Source organism: Caloenas nicobarica, chromosome 36, assembly GCF_036013445.1.
Source record: "Caloenas nicobarica isolate bCalNic1 chromosome 36, bCalNic1.hap1, whole genome shotgun sequence".
NCBI classification, from domain to species: Eukaryota; Metazoa; Chordata; class Aves; order Columbiformes; family Columbidae; genus Caloenas; species Caloenas nicobarica.
The window spans coordinates 614,987-634,641 of NC_088280.1; the positions used below are offsets into that span (position 1 = coordinate 614,987).

A 19,655-nucleotide genomic window follows, 5' to 3' on the forward strand; every position below is an offset into this window, starting at 1 on the left:
CCAACGTACGCCACAGATTTAGGTCTGGCACAGTCACCCTCAATCGTGACACTGCGCACACACAATCTTTTTCCAGGCTTTATTTTAAGCAGGTTCTTGCATAAAATGGTGGGGCCAAATCCAGTTGTGAGTAACACCCTTTGAAACCCCAAAGAAAGCAAAACGCGGCTCCACACATTCACATTGCCAGGTTTTCACCCATCTTCCCGTGTCACAGGACGGAATGTTTATGACCCTGTGGCTCTGAGAACGCTGACAAATGAAATACGGAGCAGACGCTGCTGAAAAACACACTGTAGCTCTCAGCCTTCTGCTAAAATGATTAATAAACCATCTTTTTGTATTCACAGCCTGACTATAGGGGGAAAGGGAGCCGGATTAAAAGATGACAAGAAATTAAATTGTCTTGCGAAAGTTCTTGCTGATGCAGCCAAGGGAGCGGGCAGAGCTGTCTCCAGCTCGCTGATAAATCGCCCCGTGCGCGTCGATTGGAAATGGACTGGCGTATAATTAGCAAGTGAATTCCCTCCTGTCAGCACAAAAAAAAAAAAGAAAGGAGGGGGGGAAAAGAGTCCAATTTAAAACTAAAGCCAGGACTTGAGATGCCAACTGACGAGTTATAAACAGCCCGCAGCCCACAGAGCATAAATTCCCAGGGAGATTCATCCCCACCGTAGTTTCTACCTTATCTCTGGGCATTTCCACAGCGAGAGCTGCAGCTCAAATAAATGTTTGTGTTGGGACAGGATTAAATTAACGGTGAGACCCGTGATCTCCCCATCAAGAAGCCTGAAGGCTCCTCAGGTGTATTTCGGGGTTCAGCTGGACCAACAGACTGATTTATAAACGCCTCCGCCCACCGGATACGTAAGTTATACGTATATATGTGAAGACACCTGCCTGCTACGCCCGCACGCTGCTCATATCCTTACAGCTCTGACTGTCGCCTGCTGTTGTGTCCTGGAAGTTGGAGTTTCGTGGATCAATCAGACGCTTCGCTCAGCCCCAAAACTCCCAAAGCTGAGGCAGAGAACGGAAAAGGAAGGAAAAGCCAGGCCTAAAGCTTGGCCTACATTGCCTCCTGGTGGACGCTCATCCCCTCCTGCCAGCAAGGGGACTCGAGAGCCACTTCCAAGGAGAATCGTGCACTCACCGTTTCATTTCCAAACACGTTTGTGGAGGTTTCCGTGGGCTCTGGAGAGCGGCATCCTTTCTATTTGTTGAAGCGCCTCCTGGACTCACAGCGATCTGCTCGGGTTTCCAAACACCGGTGGGTTTTACTTTGATTTAGGCTGTGAGCTGAGGCGCCCGTTGCAGCTAAATCAAGTGAATAATAAAAATAAAAGTGATCCAGCACTGAAAGCTGCGTTACACTCACCACAGCCCATGCCAGAAGACATCGAGATCCCAGGGTGCATCTTAGATCTCTGACTATTTGCAATGAACTGTCTGCAAGCACCTTACAAATTAAAAAGAAACACTTGGCCCTGATATTCTGGTATTGCCCAAGGCTCAGAAAAGCACAACTGACGCCAAAAAGCTGAACTTTTGCATTGGCCACGCTCACGGCCCGGCAGAAACTTTGACTTTCATCTTCCATGTCTCAGCAGGTCAGAGATAAACTGAAGTTTAAAAACAGAGGCAGACCCACCAGTGCCATCTTCCCCTTGTTAATCTCATTTCCCCTTTTATTCTGTCTTTGCCCTTCCTGCAGGGTTTTTTTTATTGCTTTTTTTTTAAATTCACTAAAATAAACCTTTGCAGCCCGCCCAATCCCCACAGTATTCGTCTCCAGTGCTCCCCCCCAAAAAACCCCACACCAATAATCCGCATTACTTTTGGCAGCAGCTTCCTGCAGGAATCCCAACCAGCCGACGAGGCACGACCCCTCGTACCGGGGGCCGTCCGGCCCATCTTTAATCGCGCTGGGTGTTCTCCCTTGTCCCACATTTGATCCCTTCGCAACAGTTTTTCGGTGTCTCTTCCTTCCTCTCACCCAACACAAAGTCTGGAACAATCTCATGTGCCTCAAAACAACGAGAAAAGGGCAAAAATCCCCCCAAGACTCCCAATTTTGGTGAGATTTCCTCTTAAAAATAAAAGCTCAGTGAAACCAGGGACGAATTTCAAAGGCGGCTTCATACTGTGAGTTTTAAAAAGACGGGGTCTTGTCAAGCTGAAAAGAGGGATTTTTGCCACGTTTAAACCAGACACACCATAGGCTTGGACTGCGAGTTAAAAACCCAGCTCTGCCATAAACCCGGCAGCATCCAGGTCTGCATAAGCGATCCAGTTATAATTAAAGTCCTCAGAGCAGCGGACGCGTAATGGGAGAACACCACACCCTGCGCTGCAGCGTCGTGTTTAGGACACAAACCAGCAAGTGCACAATACGGTGCAATGCGGTTCCCGCCCCCACCGAGTTAGACCAGGCTTTGTGGTTCCAAATAGAACCAGAAAGTCACATCACGGGAACAGTGAACAGCCCAAAGCTCTTTTTTTGTGTTCTATACACACCATTTGTGTCTCCCGCTCTTCCTTCCCCCCTCTATCATTGCTGGGAGAGCTCTTAAAATCCTCCTTTGCCTCATCGATCCACCATTTCTGCCTAAATCTCACTCAAAATAGCCTTTGCCAGGCAAGTTTCTATGGCTCCTAATTTCCTGCTCTCTAATCTTTTACAGGCAGCTGGGACCAACCAGAAATCCACAGAGAAGAGGAGGAAAGAAGAGGAGGAGGAGGAAAGAAGAGGAGGAGGAGGAAAGAAGAAGAAGAGGAGGAAAGAGAAGAGGAACCTCACTGGAGGATTCCAGGCAGCTCATTCCAGCCCTGCCGTCGCTCAGACAAGCTCCATTCAAGGTTTGGGACTTTTTTTTCCTCCTCCTTACGCTAATCGGTTGCTATTTACCTTCGTTAAATTGTGCATGAAACTGCATTTGTGCATCCGGTCGCCGTTATTCAGACTCTGCTTCTATACAGCATCAGCATCCTCCAGGTAGATGTTCTGCCTGGTACAAACCAGCTGAATCCTTGATGTACTTTCCATCAGCGTTGTGTGTGTCAGTTCTTTAGTATTTATACCAGTTTGACAGTTCGGCTCAATTTAAACAAGCCATTTACACGCACACTCCCCTGTTAAATCAGACTGGTACTAATCCCACAGCCAGGCAATATGAAGTTCCATATTTCCTCCTTGCTAACGAAAGAAAAGCAGAGTTTGGCATGTATTTAATCGTAAAATTAGCTTTGCATGAAGTGGGACTCGTGCACCTCCTGCTTTGGGCTGTTCAGGAAAGCAGAAAAGCTCTGATTTTGTTCTGTCCAAGCTCATCCCTGCCAGTAACAGCTTTCCAGATGTTCACTATCACAATCTTCCTCCAGCTCCTGCTAATTCACCACCTGCTCCCACTACAGCCCACACCTGCATCCCCACAACAGTATTTTCCAGGGAAAGTAGCTAGAATTCTTTGGCAATAAAAATAAAAGCGTGTCTTCTCTTAACCCCACCACCCTCTACACTTTCATGGTGTGAAACATCCCCAAACCAGCCAAGTGTTCACAAGTGATGACCCGAGGCCGTCATCCCTCCCATCCAGCATCACGATGCGCAATGGGAGGATGTTCCTTTTCCCAGGGCTTTGGACTGGGGAAAAAAGGGGAAAAAAATACCCGATCTCTTCTAAAACCCAGGACAAAACATTTATTCAAAAAGTCTCTGGGACACAGAGATGGGAACCGTATTCCGAGGCTGTTTTAGTCGATCCAGGAGACTCGGCTTAACCTGACCGCGTTCGGTGAGAAAGAGTCCGTACACACACACCTGAGTAACGAAGCCTCTGGTTAATTGTCTTCTCTGCAAAGCCAGCAAGGTGGTGCCAGGAAGCTGATCATCTGGCAGAACAGGGCTGCTTTATTTTAAAAAATCCCGGAGTTACTAATTTAGACGATACTTAAAACCTGCTGCCTTCTAACCTCGCCCTGCTCTCACAAACTTAGTCATCGCAAAGTTCATAACTTTGGATTTTGGGGCTGGCACAGACACATTCACACCATTACAAGTTTGACACCATGAAGGTGAAGTGTGGAGAAGTATTTACAGTTTCTCGGCCATGAATATTCATCCGCCAGCAGATTCTCTGCCCTCACAACCAAGTTCTTTGCACGTCAGATGCAGCGAATGGACTCAGAAAACTAGATCCTACGTGCACTGATATTAATACCGCCAATTCCTTACAGCACTTTGCTGAGAGAAAGACATTTGAACAGACTGTCAATGCATTATTTGAACAGTTGAGTATTTAGGTACAACCTCCACTTTAAAACCTAAGGCAGAAATGCCGATTGCCTTGGAATCCAACCTGAGCCCATGCCAAAGGGGTTTGAGTGAGTAGAAAGATGGTTTAATGGGGACATGACTCACTCCACATGTGTGAATAGGCAACGAACTCGTGAACATCACACAGTACCACTTAAAACGCAAACACCTGCAGGTAGTTCCAGCACCACTCTCCATTTTAGGAAAGAATCAGGTGCTCCAAAAGCCCAGAAATTCAGCAAGAGACACTTGGGAAAGCTGGAATCTGCTGCTCAGGCAACGATTCCAACAGGTTCCTCTCGGAAGAGGCCACAAGAAGAACGCGAACCCTGAAGGTGGTGGAACACGACCCAGATCAGACTCTGAGCAAACACTGAGCAGCTCTGTTTAGGAAGCAACACAAAGCTGAAGAGCTTTGGCTCTTTGGAACACGCTCCCACCGAACCACCATTTCTGCCGGCAGTAATACTGAAGTACCAAGAAAATACTTTGCTCGTTGAGAGATCACACGAGATTCCTGTCGCACGCCACGTGCTTCTAGGTGCTGCTAAATCAAATCAACTTGGCATTAGAAACAGCGGTCTTTAATAAGAATACTACTCAGTGTGTTTGTCCTAAACAACGCACCATCCTTAAAAGCATCTCCTCCTTTCCTGACGACAAGTATCTCTGGAAATATTCCTGCTTCAGAAGCAGGTCGCTCTTCTCCGCTCTTCCGCTCGATCAAGAGCTAAATGGAGGAATCCACAGTGAAGTGCCCGTTCTGAGAAAGTGTCCTGCGGTCCGTGGTGTTCAACTTCACCACCGTGGGGGTGTATTTGGAATTCCTGTAACACACGAAGCAGAGGATCCTCCGGAAGGTGCTGCGCATCTCGTTGTCCCTGTAAGAGTAGACGATGGCGTTTATCAGCGAGTTGATCTCCGCCAGCAACAGGACGTATTTCTCCACCGCTAGGACGTTGCAGCTCTTGCAGCCCAGGCCATCCAGGAGGAGCACGACTTGTCCTGGGGTCCAGCAGATGACAAAAGCACCTGGGGAGAGAAGAAACCCCCATCAGAAAATTAACATTTTTAAAAAAACCTCACCAAAAACCCCCCGAAAACCACAAAACCAGGTTCCTAGCCCTGCCCAGTCACTCACCATAAAGATGCTCAATGGAATTGGTTTCTCTCGTAAAAAAAAAAACCCTTAAATGGAGGGGCACGAAGGGGAAACAGTTTCACTCTGTATTTTTGCTTTGGAGGAAGATCAAGGATCCAACGAGCAAATACTAAAAATTGAGACACTGAATTTTTTCCCCCCTACCCTGTTCATTCAGAAGACTTCCAAGCACTTTTCACTCGCCACCCCTCAGCCCCACTGTTGCATTTACAGAGGGGAGATAAAGCGTTTTATTTCCTATTTATGTGCCACTCCCTCCAAAAAGGGGAACAGGCCAGGAAACGAGGGAAGAGTCAGAATGATGCATCTTGAACAAAATAATCTGAGCTCACAGTCGGTGTTCAGAAGAGTCCTGGCCAACGCTGGGACGGAGCCGGACAGGCTCCAGCACCAATTCAGTCGGGCTCACATTATGTTCTTGCCACCACCTGCAAAGCTCTTGGGCAAAAGGATAATTGCTGCTTTGCGTGATGGAGTAGGAGGCGCCCGCGGCTCTTAAAGCCCTTTTTTTTTTTTTTATGGTTGTGATTTTTCAGGCTGACGTCAACGGAGCCCTCGCCCATCGGTGCTCCCGGAGGTCTCGCCGGGTCTCGGATTGCAGGAGCTGCGCCCTGCTGTGCCTTCTGGGAAAGGGCGGAAGAAAACGGCACCAAAAAACTACACCCTTTACCGAAAACCAGCTGGCGGGCGAGTGCAAACGGGCCAGAGGAGCCGCAGCGCAAACCAGGGGCTGGATTTAAAGCCGTTGCTGAGTGAAATGCTGCGCTGGGGAGAAGTCAAAGGCACATGCGGGAGGGATGTTCTGGGTTTTTGGGAGCGCCCCCCATGGACTTTTTAATTTAAAGCGAATCGCGCTCCCGGGTCAGCGCAGCAGCGCCTGGGCCAGGCAGCTTTCCCTGCACTTACAGACACGACTTTACCCCCTTTAAATTTAGCAAATGCACGGAATAAACTCCTGGCTGACATGCAGGAAGGTCCAATAATTCTATCTTGAGTGAGCCTGCAGGGAAGGGACCTCCGCGTTTAGTGATGCAACTTTTTTTTAAGGTTTTTAGCATCCACAAGGAAAGCCATGTTCTTTTGAGACCAGCTCTCAGTGTCACGAAGTAAAACCAGAGGAATATTAAAGATGAGAGGGGGGAAAAACACCAAAAAGAGGTACCTGAAAAGTTTTGGGCCTTTGCCTATAAATCCGGCTGATTTCCTTGCTCCTTAATGCAAGAACAAAGCCCAAACTCTTAAACTACCCAGCGTGGTCGCTAACAACTGCGCTGTGGTTTCATCATCATCGCGCCCTGTGTCGCTCAACTGGTCTGCGGGGAAAATTTGCCGCTGGTTTCCAGGTGTACCTTGGGCTCATTACTGGTTTCCAGGTCAGGTCCTAGACCTGTTCCCAACGCCCAGGACCCGCAGGATTATCCACCTTGGCTCACGCAGACGGTTCCTACCGCACCCTCCACTTCCTCGCGCGCTCACCAGCGGCTACACCCTCTGATGCATCGGGTGCAAACATTCCTCTGTGCAGAGTCCAAGTTTGCAGGAGGCTGGGGAGCAAGGGTGGGGAAGGAATTACACCAGGGCTTTCGCAGGGAGGGAGAAAACCCTCCGCGGCCTCAGCTTTCTGCACGCCGAGTCCAAACGCAAAGGGATTTTCCCCAAGTTGAGCAATTCCCCCCTGCGCAAGGGACCTGTAAAGAGCTGATGCCGCTTCTCTCTGACGCCATCCCGCAGAGGGAGAGAAAAACTCCTGGGTTACAAGATGCAGGCAGGAGGAAAGGGTCTCCCAAAACAAGGTGATGCACCAAATATGAATTGCATTTTCCTCCCTGTCCGGCAGCCCCATTTGACGTTGTGAAGCCCCATAAAACTCAGGAGTCCTGCTGGCACCATGGGGTGACCCTCCGATGCTATTCGGGAAGGAAAAAGGGGAACGAAACTTTTCTCTCCGCTGTGGACTGCGCAAAAATACATGAAGTAAATAACTCCTCAGCCCTGTGCTGCATCTGATCGGCTCCCAGGTGGTAACACAAACCCAGCTGTGCACACGAGGTGGAGAGATTGCCAGGCGGGGAAGGAGACATCACAGCGAAGGCAGGAACAGGCAGAAAACTCCAGTTTCGACGCTCACAAGTTGCAACAGGAGCCGGCAAGCCGGCGTGCCCCTGAGCAGGGACACGCCAAGCGCCGCGCCGGCCCCCCCATAGCTCCGCTTCGCCAGCGGGACTTCACCAGAGTCTTTGTTTGCAGCTCCAGGGTTTCCCTGACGGAGCAAATTCTGCGCTTATCAGGAAAGATTTGCAAGCAAGGGGGTTGCGACCGTCAGCGCAGAGTCGAGCCGGGTTGCGGATTTGTTTCGCTTTAAGGGAACTTTGTTAGACCATTAAAGCACCGCGAATCAGCAGATTAAAGAAATCGTGGAGCGATCAGCTGCTGAAAGCGCGTACCCGAATAAAGCTCAATATCCTGGAGAGGCAGCGCCTGAGCCGCCTCCAGTGACCGAGCGGCACTACAGACAGACGGACACAGCGCTCCATGGGGTTCCTGTGCTCATGGAGAGCAGCTCAAACCGAGAGTTTCCAGGAATATTTACCCCAGCGGACCAAGACCTGGCTCAAAAAAAAAAAAAATCTGAACAGAGTTCAGTGCTTTGTTCCAGTAAACAGGAAAGGAATTTGGACACAACTCCCTCTATTTCTCCGTCACCTCCTAATATCTGCCACAAGCCTCTCTCCATCCTTTAATCAATAAAGGATGCACCAAGTGCTGCTGCTTCTCCAGGGATGGGGCATCTACCACTTCTCTGGGCAACCTGGGCTGGTGTTTATCGAGATTCACATCACCAGCCCCACGCAACCCAGGACAGGGGATTAAAGCATCATTTGGATTGACTACGGCAAGAAGACTTACTTAGGATCCCCTGTCTTGGGTTGCGTGGGGTTGGTGACGGGGGATCAAAGCATCATTTGGATCAACTACGGCACAAGGACTTATTTAGGATCCCCCGTCTTGGGTTGCGCGGGGTTGGTGATGGGGGATCAAAGCATCATTTGGATCAACTACGGCACAAGGACTTATTTAGGATCCCCCGTCTTGGGTTGCGTGGGATCAAAGCATCATTTGGATCGACTACGGCAAGAGGACTTACTTAGGATGATGGTGACCGTCTTGACAAGGCTGATCATGGTCTCCTTGTAGCGGGGGTGGAAGCTGGTGTGCTTGGACATGCGCGTCATCTTCCTCTTGACGTAGATGAAGATGTGCGTGTACACGACCACCATGATGAGGAAGATGACGAGGTTGGAGATGGCCCAGAAGGTCAGGTAGCTCCTGCTGTAGAGCGGGGCCATGCTGGAGCACTTGTCCAGGGCGCAGAGGCAGTGCCAGCCGTAGGAGGGGATGAGCCCCAGGAGCAGAGCCGTGACCCAGATGCAGAAGATAAGGATCATCACGCGCTGGTTGGACATTTTGCTGTGTAACTGCATGGTGAAAACAGTCTGGTGCCTCTCGACGGCGATGGCCAACAGGTTGACCACAGAGGCCGTCAGGCTGGTGTCCAGCAGGCTCTGCCGGATGAACCAGGTCTTGAGGGAGAGCTCCGCGGTCCGGGGCCCCGTGTGGAACATGAGGAACATGTACGCAATGCCGGCGAAGAGATCGGCGGCCGCCAGGTTCCCCAGGAGGTAGTAGATGGGGTAGTGGAAGCGCCGGTTGATGATGATGGCCGTGATGACCAGCAGGTTGGTGAGGAGCACGATGACGCTCACCGTCAGGCCCAGGGCCACCACCAGCACGTCCTTCGTCCTCCAGTACGTGGTCAGCTCTTTGCGGCTGTTGTTGTAGAAGAAGCCCACGGTCTCATTGTAGAAACAGTGCTTCATCGCTGCTGTCCTGGAGAGGGACGAGAGCATCGTTAGCTGCTTGTGCACGCACACACACAACTACCATGAGCTGGGGAGACACCGAGCGCCGCGATAATGCCTTTGACACAGATGGAGCCGGGGAGGAGCTTCAAACACACAGAAACAATCGCGCGAGCAACAGGAAACCACTTCTGTACTCCAGACAAGAGCTACACGTCTCGCAGGCCGAGTCCTCAAAGGCACATTGAGGACGCAGCAAATCCTTGAACGTTCATGGGAGGAGATAAGGTTTGCCAGATCTGATAAAAGATTTTTTTTCCCCATCCGGCCCACGCAGCTTCGTGAGGGTGACAGGCAAAACTATTCTTGTTGTCCCAGATGTCCCACATCGGAAATGTAAAAACAGAACAGCAGCAGAGAAGGTTTATCGCTCAGTTGCTAAACACCACGCTGATGAGGACTATGAGCCTCTGCAGCTGTTGCATCCCCAGGACTGCGGCTTCTGCCCCAGCGAACACACACGGCTCGTCTGTCCTGGGTAGTTTTATTGCTCAAAGGCCACTGTCACGCACAGCTGCTTCCAACCACCCGTCCTGCTCACTCTGCCGAAAACAGGCGCTTCCCAAACTTTGCCAAGAGGCAAAGAGCAGGTAGAGCTGGGCAGAAACAAACTCTCAGCCCAGAGGAGTAAACAGCAGCAAAAGTCAGCACATAAAACCGTGGGGCTGGATCTGGGGAAGAGCTGGATCATCCGGAACCTCCGCAGCGCTTCCAGCGTGTGGGTCAGCACCGTGAGCATCACCTGTGCAACACGGGGAGCGACTCCCTCCTTCCCCTCCAGGCCTGGGACAAGGCTGCAATTCCAAATTTACCAAAATTGGTAGAAAACCCGGAGAGGAAAAGACGTTTAAATCTCAAGAAGGGCTTTTCACGTTTCTTTGACGCACTGGCCATTGCTGGGAGCAAGACCAGACAAGCCATTCGTCTGGATCATAATCTAAAGTCTTAATTTCCAAAGCCCGTATGCCTCTCCGGTAATTAACTCCCCATCCTGCAGACAGCTGAACACGAAGCAGCAGGTTGCGCTAAAGGATGCTTTAACCTTACGGCGTCAGAATTTAAACCTGGTTATTGATGCTTGTGTTATTTGCCCGTGAAAAAAGATGAAAAAGAAAATATACAGCACCACAAACGAACCCAAAGGGCGCAAAGCAGCCCAATCGTTACACCCCCCTGCGGATGTTCACGTTCCTTTCCCAACCGAGAGCGTGGAAATGTCACGCCAGGGTCGGTTTTGTCCCCGTGGGGATGGGCAGACCCAGTTCGGAGCCTCGCAGCACCGAGGCGCTGAAAAATGACACTGTTTTTCCTTCCCCTGGTGCGTCCTGCGCATGGAGTCACCGCTTGTCGCTGTTCTCGTGGGCTCAACCATCATCTTAACTTTAGTCCAAGCTTAACGCAGGCCACGCAGCGCCAGCGCCGTCCTCTTCGGGCAGGGGAAAAAAACCCAGAGCGCCTGACTCACGATTCCCTTTAACCACCCCAAAAATCAAAACGCACCTCAGGGGCCTAATTACTTGCACATTCCTCTGCTCTCCAGAGTTTTCCAGGACGGCTCCGTTTTGCCGGGACGCTCCGGTGGGAGGTCCCGGCACCGCGGCAAACCTGCCGGTGCTGAGAGGGAGGCGACATCGCCACGGGTTTATTGTCACCTGCGCCGCGCCCGTGGTGAGTTGCGCAAACAAGGAAACCTTATCGTACCCGCAGCTGAACTTTTCATCTCCGTCGTCTAATGGGCTCCGTGTCGGGAAATATTCTTTTTACAAACACTGGTGGGGGGAGTGGGGAAAAGGAAAAGGAGGAGAGAAGGAATCAACCTGCCCCAGGGGATGGATTTGCGGGCTGGTACCACCAAACAGCTCCATCTTTCCTCTCTTTTCAGGTCCTGGGATGTCGATGCGGAGTTGTTGAGGAGCTGCGTGGTCCAAACGCAGCGCAGGGGATGGAGGCGACTGAGCGGGTTCTGCATCTGAAGACTTGGCAGGTACCCGGGGACGGTTTTGGCTTGAACAGGGGGAAATTGGTGGAAAAAATGAGGACGGGCTGGGAATAAGAAACACAAACCGCTGTGAAGTGCGGGCAGGTGGGTCTTCACCTGCACCGGGTGCATCTGGGGAAGCACCAAAGGCACCAAATTCAAGGCTCGGCCATTCTTATGTGAAACAGTTTCCGCTAAATATTTTTGAAAGCTTGAATCCCAAATCAAAATGGAAATTGCTGCTGAAGTTAGACGAGACATTTCGCCTTTTTAATACTACGCACGTGGATGCCCGGGGAAGAAAGCGGGGGAAGGAGAGAGACTAAAGCGGCATCGTGGTCCTGAACACCCCGTGCGCAATCCAGCAGGTTTCAAATGCCATTTCATCTCATTCACATTTTCACTGGGGAGTAGGACGTGTTATAAAATTGATAAAGATCGTAACAGAACAGGGACTTGCCTGTGCAGAGTGTAGCACAAAGACAGCTCACACCACGCTTTAATTTTTAAGAAACACTAAAAATACTACAGTGGAAGAACGCGGTGATCGATCTAGGTTGTACTCTCAGTAATTCTTAAGCTGACACCAGCACAAATTAAATCCAGATAAGACCGGCTTTAAAATTACCACTAAATTACAGTGACCAATGTTATTTTGTTGCGAATATTAAAGATTCCACAGCCATGACAGGCCCTGCAAACTTCCTCCATTAGGGTTTCACACTCGCTGGCAAACCGGGAGCTTTTTAAAGAGCATTTTACAGGTACTGGTTCAACGATCTGTTTACTGGGGGCGGGGGGACTGGAGCCACGTAAACCCACAAAGGAGCCGTGTCGTGTGTAATAACCAAATCCAGAAACAGCCCCATAGCATTAATCCCTGTGACAACGCCCAAAAACGCTTCTCTAGGCAAGAGCCAGTTCAGAGCACGATGCGGGGGAAAAGTTGGGGAGTCGCAAATCCCTGGGAAAGGCGCGTGGGTTAGAAATGAAATCGGGGCGATGCTCCGAGCTGGGTGGGGACGGGAGGCACTGACAGGTTAACGCTGGTCCTGGGGCCACTTCGCCGCCACCCTGCAATTAGAAAATTGACCTTGGAGCTGGGCGTGAAGGGCGGCCAAGGCCACAAATCCCAGTTTCGCAGGGCGAAGAGAAACACCCGGCGCGCAGCAACCGGCGGAGAGCACGTCGGGCCGGTGCCATGATGCACAAAGGAGCTGGACGGGTCTATTGTTCGGTGTCCGAGCAACCCCCTGCCGCGGCCTTACGCTCCTCAGCGGGATCTTACAAGATTTTTCCTTGCCAGCCTCGTTTACCGGGTAAAACAAGCCTGTGGTTCCGCGCCGCGGCGATCGAGCTGCCCCTCTCCTTGAGCAATAAGCAAACAGCTCTGATCACGCTGCCTCTAACTCTGCTCCAGCCTCTCCCCCTTCAAAACCCGAGTGCGGCTTTTGCGGTTTGGTAGGAACCACCACACAAAATGAGGGAAGAACGTGTCCTTTCTCCTCCCCGTACGCATTTGCCATCTCCCTTCTTAGTCAGCTAATCACCGCCCCAGGTTCACAGCGAGTTCAGCGAATTTTGCACAGAAAATAAAGGTGGTAAGTGTCCTCCCTTCTCCATTTCCTCTCGCTTGCAAAATGCTGCTGAGCTCCTTGCGAGCCGGGAAGACGTTCAACACTTGGGAACAACCCCCAGCCTGGTGTGGAAGCGAACGGGGACGAACGGCTGAATTTTTTTCCCCCACTAGCAACCACAATCGAGGCAGAACAATGGGTCTAAAGCCTCACAGGGACTCAAACCCCACCTGTTTTACCCACGTCCACTGCACATTTACACAGCCAAACGCCCAAACCGCTGCTGTATTTTTTAAGCCCTAAACAGCGCAAGCTTTCACCCCAACGAGCAGCGTCCTTACCTGGAACCACAACCACCGCATCCGAGCCCGACGTTCAGCACCGACCTCCCCGCCGTGGGAAAGCGGGGCGGCGATCCGGCCGGGAGATCCCCATCTCCGGAGGCGCTTTCCAAGGATTGCAAAAAAAAGAAAAAGCCAAACGCCTCGCAGGGAAGTTTTATCCGAGCGATCCGGCCCCGGAGTCCATCCCGCAGCGCTCCTGGCAGGCAAGTTTGCAAGAGATGGGATGAGCGCAGCCCGTCCCTCCTTGCGTCCTCCCATAGGCGGGTCCTTCCAGGAGCCCCAGGAGCTGTAACCCGAGTCCTCGCCGCCTCCATGGAGGCCAAGAGCCGCTTTCCCAGCTCCTCCGGTTGCGACTGGAACGCGTGAGCTCCGATCCGCCGCCATCGCCCCGGCAAAGCTCGGTCCCGACGCTCCCATGGGGAGGATTCGCTCCTGCTGCTCCGGAACCTCCGCCCCAGCGTGGGATCTTGCCCTGAATAACCAGGCGTGATCCGGCCGTCTCGCCTCGGCACCCAGAGGTGGTTTTCCCAGCCCGCAACCACAGCGCCCGCATCTCGAGGGGCTGTCGGGGCAGGATCCAGCCCCCCGTGCCCGCTGCACCAGCCCCGCTTGCCCGGCGCGATGCAAAAATGGGGAAGGAACAGGGAAAAATAAAATCGTGAGACACAGGGAAACTGAGGCACGGCCTGGGGAGGAGTTTCCCCACTGTAACTTGGTAAAAGGGTGTGTACAGCTAGAAAAGGAGCTCACATTTCTGATGTGTCAGCCTAGCGAGTCCTTGACACACCTGAGGTTCTTAGCGCCGTGCAGATACCAACAGCACGCTCAGTGCTAACAAGCCATAGCTGTATAAATCAAGGGAAAAAAAAAAAAACCCACCCACAGCACCGAGTTTACAACATCCATTGGGTTTGATTTATGCCCCTCGCTCTTGCAAAGGCCCCAGCAATTTCCATTTGACTCCAATTTCCTCCTCTCCCACCCTCCTCCTGCCATCGGCTGTTCCCCAGGAACAATGTTATCACCAGCTCAGCCCTAATCTGCCAGTCGGGACACCGGAGGAGTTTGGCAGAGCAAGCGCTGTGATGTAAAATAGATTTACAAAGCAGCACAAAGGGGAAGGAGATAGGGCCAGAGATCCAAGGACACATTAACAGAGCAGGGCAGCCAAAAAATAAAAGCCGAGCAGTCGTGTCACCCGCAGGAGGAGGATGAGCAGGACAGACAGAGAGCGGAGGGGCAATTATAGAGTCCTGCAAAAACTCAACATTGCACCAGGCTCCGGAAATTCTACCCCTACGTCCTGCAGCCTCCAAAGGGCAAAATCGCGCCAGGAAGCTCAGGAGGGTGACAAAACCTCCGGAAGAACCTGTTACTGGCGCCGCTTACAAATCCTGCACCTTCGGGCCGCGATGCTGCACGCAAGGTGGTACCAGGCACAGGATTTCCAGGTGTGTTTGTAGGAGAAGCAAAAAGTTGCACTAACAGGTATCCCAGAGTCCTTTCTTGGAAAGAAAAAATAAATATATATATTTTTTTGTAGCCAACTTGCTTTCTCATAGCAAAGAACAGCCAAGTTACCAAAAAGTCCGGCCCTAAAGCAGAGAGCCAGAAGTCCTTCCTGCAGCTAGACGGAGTTACAACAACATTACAAGGAGTCACTTCGAATTTGAAGCATCTTCCTCAGGTGACACAGGGCAGATCCTTCACCTTCCCCTGAGCCTTTATTACCCTTTTAGTGACACAATTAAGACGAAAGAGATCCGATTCCCAGCTGCAATCAAACAGCAGCCCCCTCCCTTTTCCCATGGGTTCAATTCTCTGCTCCACGCTGGAGCACTAGAGCAGAATTTGGGTCAGAACACGCGTTTGGCAGCAACTCTGGGCTTCAACGGGCTCCGGACGGTTCTGCGGCCACACGTGCTCCGCAGCTGCGCGGTTTGGGGCGGCAACCGTCTAAAAATCCTTTTTGGTTCACTCGTTCCGTAAAGGTTTCAAACTGGCGCTCGGCTTCCTAAAGAAACACCCGGAGCCATCGGGAGAACAGCCCAGCAGAGCTGGTTTCGGTGTCAACGGTTCATCGCAACAGCTCGGCACGGCAGACCCGGTGAGATCGGAGCACCCGGCGCTGACAAAAGGTCAGAAATACTTTTACAGTTCAGTCCCCACACACACCGGGTTGGGACAAAGGGGGACACGAGGTGTCAGAGCTCACAGACCGTCCCTACCTGCACATGGAGGCGAGAGAATATCGCAGGTTTCAAAGTCCTGACCTTAATAACAGCAATTTTGGGGTACCAAAAAAAAAAACCCACCAGCTTTACTTCTCTGCATAGCAGGAGTTTGGGAGTCTGTTTGTTTTCAGGTTTGGGGGAATATCTGCAGGAATCAAGAGCCAGGGAGTTCATTTCTCCAGCCACACACTACCCAAATTTGGGCCCACGCAGCTTCACCCTTCCAGGGTGGCACCTGCAGAAACTGAAGTCCTTGCACCCAAAAACCTCACATCAGCTTTTGCAACCGCGTAATCACCTTTTAAAAGACCAATCTCAGTTATCCTCCAACAACGATACTTCTGGGAGTGAGTACTGGATGCTGAACTTAATTCTATGATATTTTTTTTGTTTTGCTGAGACCCCTCTCCTGGAATCCCAGGAATGTTAAAAACCTTCTGGATGGAGTCGCGTCATCATCACCCCCCAGCAGATCTCTGCAGAGACCAGTCGCTCCAATTAATACTTCCCAAGTCCCAACCGACCTGGAGATCCCTGGACCCTTGATGAGGAGCACAACAAAACAACAACGCGGCTCTTCCGACCCCAAACAGCCGGAGCTCCCGATGGAAATCTGCATCTACACCAGCGTTAAAAATGCAGGAATTTCAAAACACCCACTAGCGCTGAAACGCAGCCAGCCCCAAGGTGGAGTGGAGCTGTTGTTTGCAAGCCTGCAGTATCAAAGAACACTTTCCAACAAACACACAGGGGAGAAATCCGTGCCCACTGCAGCCTTGCCTACAATAGGAATTTTCTTTCCCTCCAGCGAGCTCGCAACCATTTACAATTACAAAAACCCTGGAAAATTCCTCTCCCCCTTTCACCTTCCCGAGGTTTGGACGCTTAGAATCGAGGCGTTTCCATCTTGTGGACAACACCTTCAGTTAAAGCGGGGAGACCACGGCGACAAAACCTCGCGTTACGTCTTGTCGCCTTTGCCTCGGTGGGCAAGATGGGAAAACAGCTGGGGAAGAGCGCCGGGGATATTTCCTCAAATGCAGACAGGTCGTGGTGAAACAACGTTCTTCCTTCACCAGGTAACAGTCCTGGAAATGGATTTTTGGGGGGGTTAACTCCCTTCTGCGCAGTTCCTGGCTCTCCGGGATGAAAACATTTGTTCTGCAGCAGCGGAGAGCGAACAGCGGAGGGGAGGGACGCCGGGGTTATTTGCTGCGGTGTTTTGTTTGGAGTCGGGATGGTCCAGGGGCCCCTCTGCTGCTGCTCCTCCTAATTCACACAGGAAGAAGGAGATTACCCTACACATAGACCAGCAACCCCGAAGGCGGCAGCGGCAGTTCCGAGGAAGCAAAGCTCGGCCCCCGCGCGATATCACATCACGAGGAGCCACGGCGAGGTTCAAATCGAGTCGGGACGCCGTGTTTACCGAGCGCGATCCGGCCCCGTCCTCACCCAAAGACAACTTCATCTGGCGCTTGGCGCTATTGTCAATAAAAACAAAAACGGGTGGAAATTCCCCTTGTCGGGAACCACATGCCGGCAGCTCCGGCTCTGAGCTCCTCCGATCCTGGCCGGCACCCAGCAGGACGAAACCTCGCTGGAAAAATCACGGAATTTCACAGGCGCTCGAGCGCCGCAGCCTTTGCTTTTACAGGGATTATTCCTAAAAACCGACTTCCCCCCGCGTCTCCGTTTTGGTTTCGTGTCGGCCGCCTGCAGCTTAGGGCTGGAGAGTCATAAAAAGCGTTTAACATGCCTTTCTGCTTAAGTCTCGCAAGAGAAAACAAAACCAATTCAGAAAAAGCCTCCAGCGATGGAACGAGCAGATGCGGCACAACTGCAGCTTTATCTTGCAAAAGTGCATCGGGGACCGACACACAGCGACTCTCCCCAAGCGAGAAAAGGGAGTTTCTGTCACTATTTTCACAGATCCAGGCCCATAACATTCAAGGTTTCCATTACAAATTAAACAGTCTTTTCTACTTTTAATTCCTGAGCTTCTGATAATTTCTGGTGATGTTTTCCAGCTTCCTAAGGCCTTGAGCTTTTAAGTACATTTCTAGTGGGGGAAAAAAAAAAAAAAAATCGCTTCAGATGCTTTCTGCTGTTGCAAAGCAACAAGAAATCCCTTTCTCCTTTGAAGAAAAATATTCCCTTAATTAAGTTATTCTTGTAAAGGGCACGGGAAGTCTGAATGTTCATTTATTAAAGAGATTTGTACTGAAAAATACAACTCGCTTGAAACCAGCCCATAAGATACCAACAAAACTGACCATCTCCGGGTCCCTGGATGCCAAATATCCAAAGCTTGCTGTCTAAGCAAAGCTTGAATTACAGCTCTACGCATCTTTTTTTAAAATAAATGATAGAGGAGAGGAGCCAGTGCCCCAAAAGGCTCTCAGCCACAAGCTGTGGGCCTGGACAGACAGACGTGCGTATTGGATTTAATTTCCTTTGCAAGCGCTTTCCTTGAACGCCCTGAGGTGTGTGACCCCGATGCAAGCGAAAGGACGGAACCACTTCGTAACTCGGCTCCTTCAGCAAAAATTCCCCGAGCAAAGCGTTTGCTGAATTGCAAACGCGGGAGTTCGCGCTGATCGGAAATTCGTACGCCTGGTTGACTTTCTCTCCCATATGGCAATAGATACCACTACTCTTTATGTTCACAAAGCCAAGAATATTACAAAATACACTGGGTGGGGAGGAGAGAGGAAGAAAACAAAAGCTGCTTGTCCGCAGCAGCAGGAGCTCTCGGCAGGACGCGCAGAGGAACTCGGCTCTCAAAAGGAAAATAAAGCAAGAATGCAACGATACCGACCTATCTTCTACCCCGCAGCATTCCAGATGCGTTAACGGCCAAGGTGCGGGGAAGGAATGATTTCATTTGACTCTAAACAGCAACGTACTCAGCCACTCCTGCTGCTAAACCACCTGCTATAGGGCGAGACAACAAAACGGCTTCAGAGGAGGAAGAAAAGTGAGTTTGGGACCTACTGGTGAGCGCTGGATTAACTAAGCGGAACATAAGGGCCTAAGCTGAGAGTAACGGGAACGAAACCTCCCGCCCCGATGCCAGCCGAGGATTTAAGAGGTACCAACAGCTCTGTAACATCTCGCATTTCGAGAGATGAGTTTTAGGAAGTAACACAGACTCTCTAACGTCCCACATTTTGAGAGGCACGGCCTGGTAACCAAGCACATCTTCCCCTCGGAGGATGGATTCTGCAAAGCAGAAAAGCCCAAGGAAACCAGAACTAAACCCCACTGACCTCCCACGTTCCTCCCCAAAGCCTCAAGCCCCCCAACAAGCCCCTCGTCCCCTCTTTATACCCCAGGGATGCTGGTGTGAAGGCTGAAGAGCTGTTAATGCTTCAAAAGGGAGCAGCTGTGAATGAAGCAATTTCCAGCTCACAAATGGCCTGAATTCTCTTTTTCTTTTTTTTTTCTTTTTTCCCAGACTCTCCTTCTGGGGGTGATTTCCAGAAATATCTGACAGGTGTGTTTTAATCTCCATTTACCTCCTCCAACTAGATAATAAGAAACAACAGCACAAAACTTCAGGTTACCAGGGTTCTCATTCCAGCTCTGCTGGTTCCTCAAATTATAAAGTCTTGTGGGCGAGCGTTACCTTTGTTTTCTAGACACCTGAGTGCCCCTGGCACTGTTCACAATAGACCTGTATTTACTCCAGCCTTCCCTATTCACATGGAACCAATACAGGATCAGCTTATAATAAAACACCCCGTAGTTTATTTACAGAAGTTCTACAGTAAAAGATAATGTAGAATTCAAGAATTCGAAGCATTCTATTAACAAATATACATCGCTCCAGAGATGCAAACTCTCTTTAGCCTGAACTGTACAAATACTAAGAACAGATTCGTAGCGTTTCTTCTACAACTTTACGTTTTGGTCCGGTTTCTTAACAGCCTGTTGATGAGACAAAAGAAACGCGTAGATTGTTCAACCTCTCGAGCTGTTTGGGGAAAGCGTCATGTTTTCTGTCAGCTTTTAAATTCATCGGTGCTTGTTGCGGCTGCCAGAAAGTGGCCCATTTCAGAATGTCTTCTGTCCAACGTCCTGTATTTCGGCTGCCTCCACCTTTCCAGCAGCCAGTCCGTGTTT

General features: G+C 50.8%; 1 protein-coding gene across 1 annotated transcript; it reads right to left on the reverse strand.

Annotated features, from left to right (window-relative positions):
* Window positions 1-4,639: 4,639 nt before the first annotated feature.
* Window positions 4,640-13,375, reverse strand: LPAR2 (lysophosphatidic acid receptor 2). Its single transcript, XM_065655016.1, has 3 exons — window positions 13,294-13,375; window positions 8,623-9,365; window positions 4,640-5,347 (listed from the first exon to the last, which is right to left on the reverse strand). The coding sequence occupies exons 2-3, from the start codon at window positions 9,353-9,355 to the stop codon at window positions 5,046-5,048; spliced, it is 1,035 nt and encodes a 344-aa protein (XP_065511088.1). The 5' UTR covers window positions 9,356-9,365; window positions 13,294-13,375; the 3' UTR covers window positions 4,640-5,045.
* Window positions 13,376-19,655: the final 6,280 nt, after the last annotated feature.

Excerpts from the sequence above, each read along its gene's own strand:
- LPAR2 (XM_065655016.1), bottom strand. The coding sequence starts at position 9,355 with ATGAAGCACTGTTTCTACAATGAGACCGTGGGCTTCTTCTACAACAAC. Across the intron at positions 5,348-8,622 it reads GACGGTCACCATCATCCTAA|GTGCTTTTGTCATCTGCTGG; the intron begins GTAAGTCCTCTT and ends TTCTCTCCCCAG.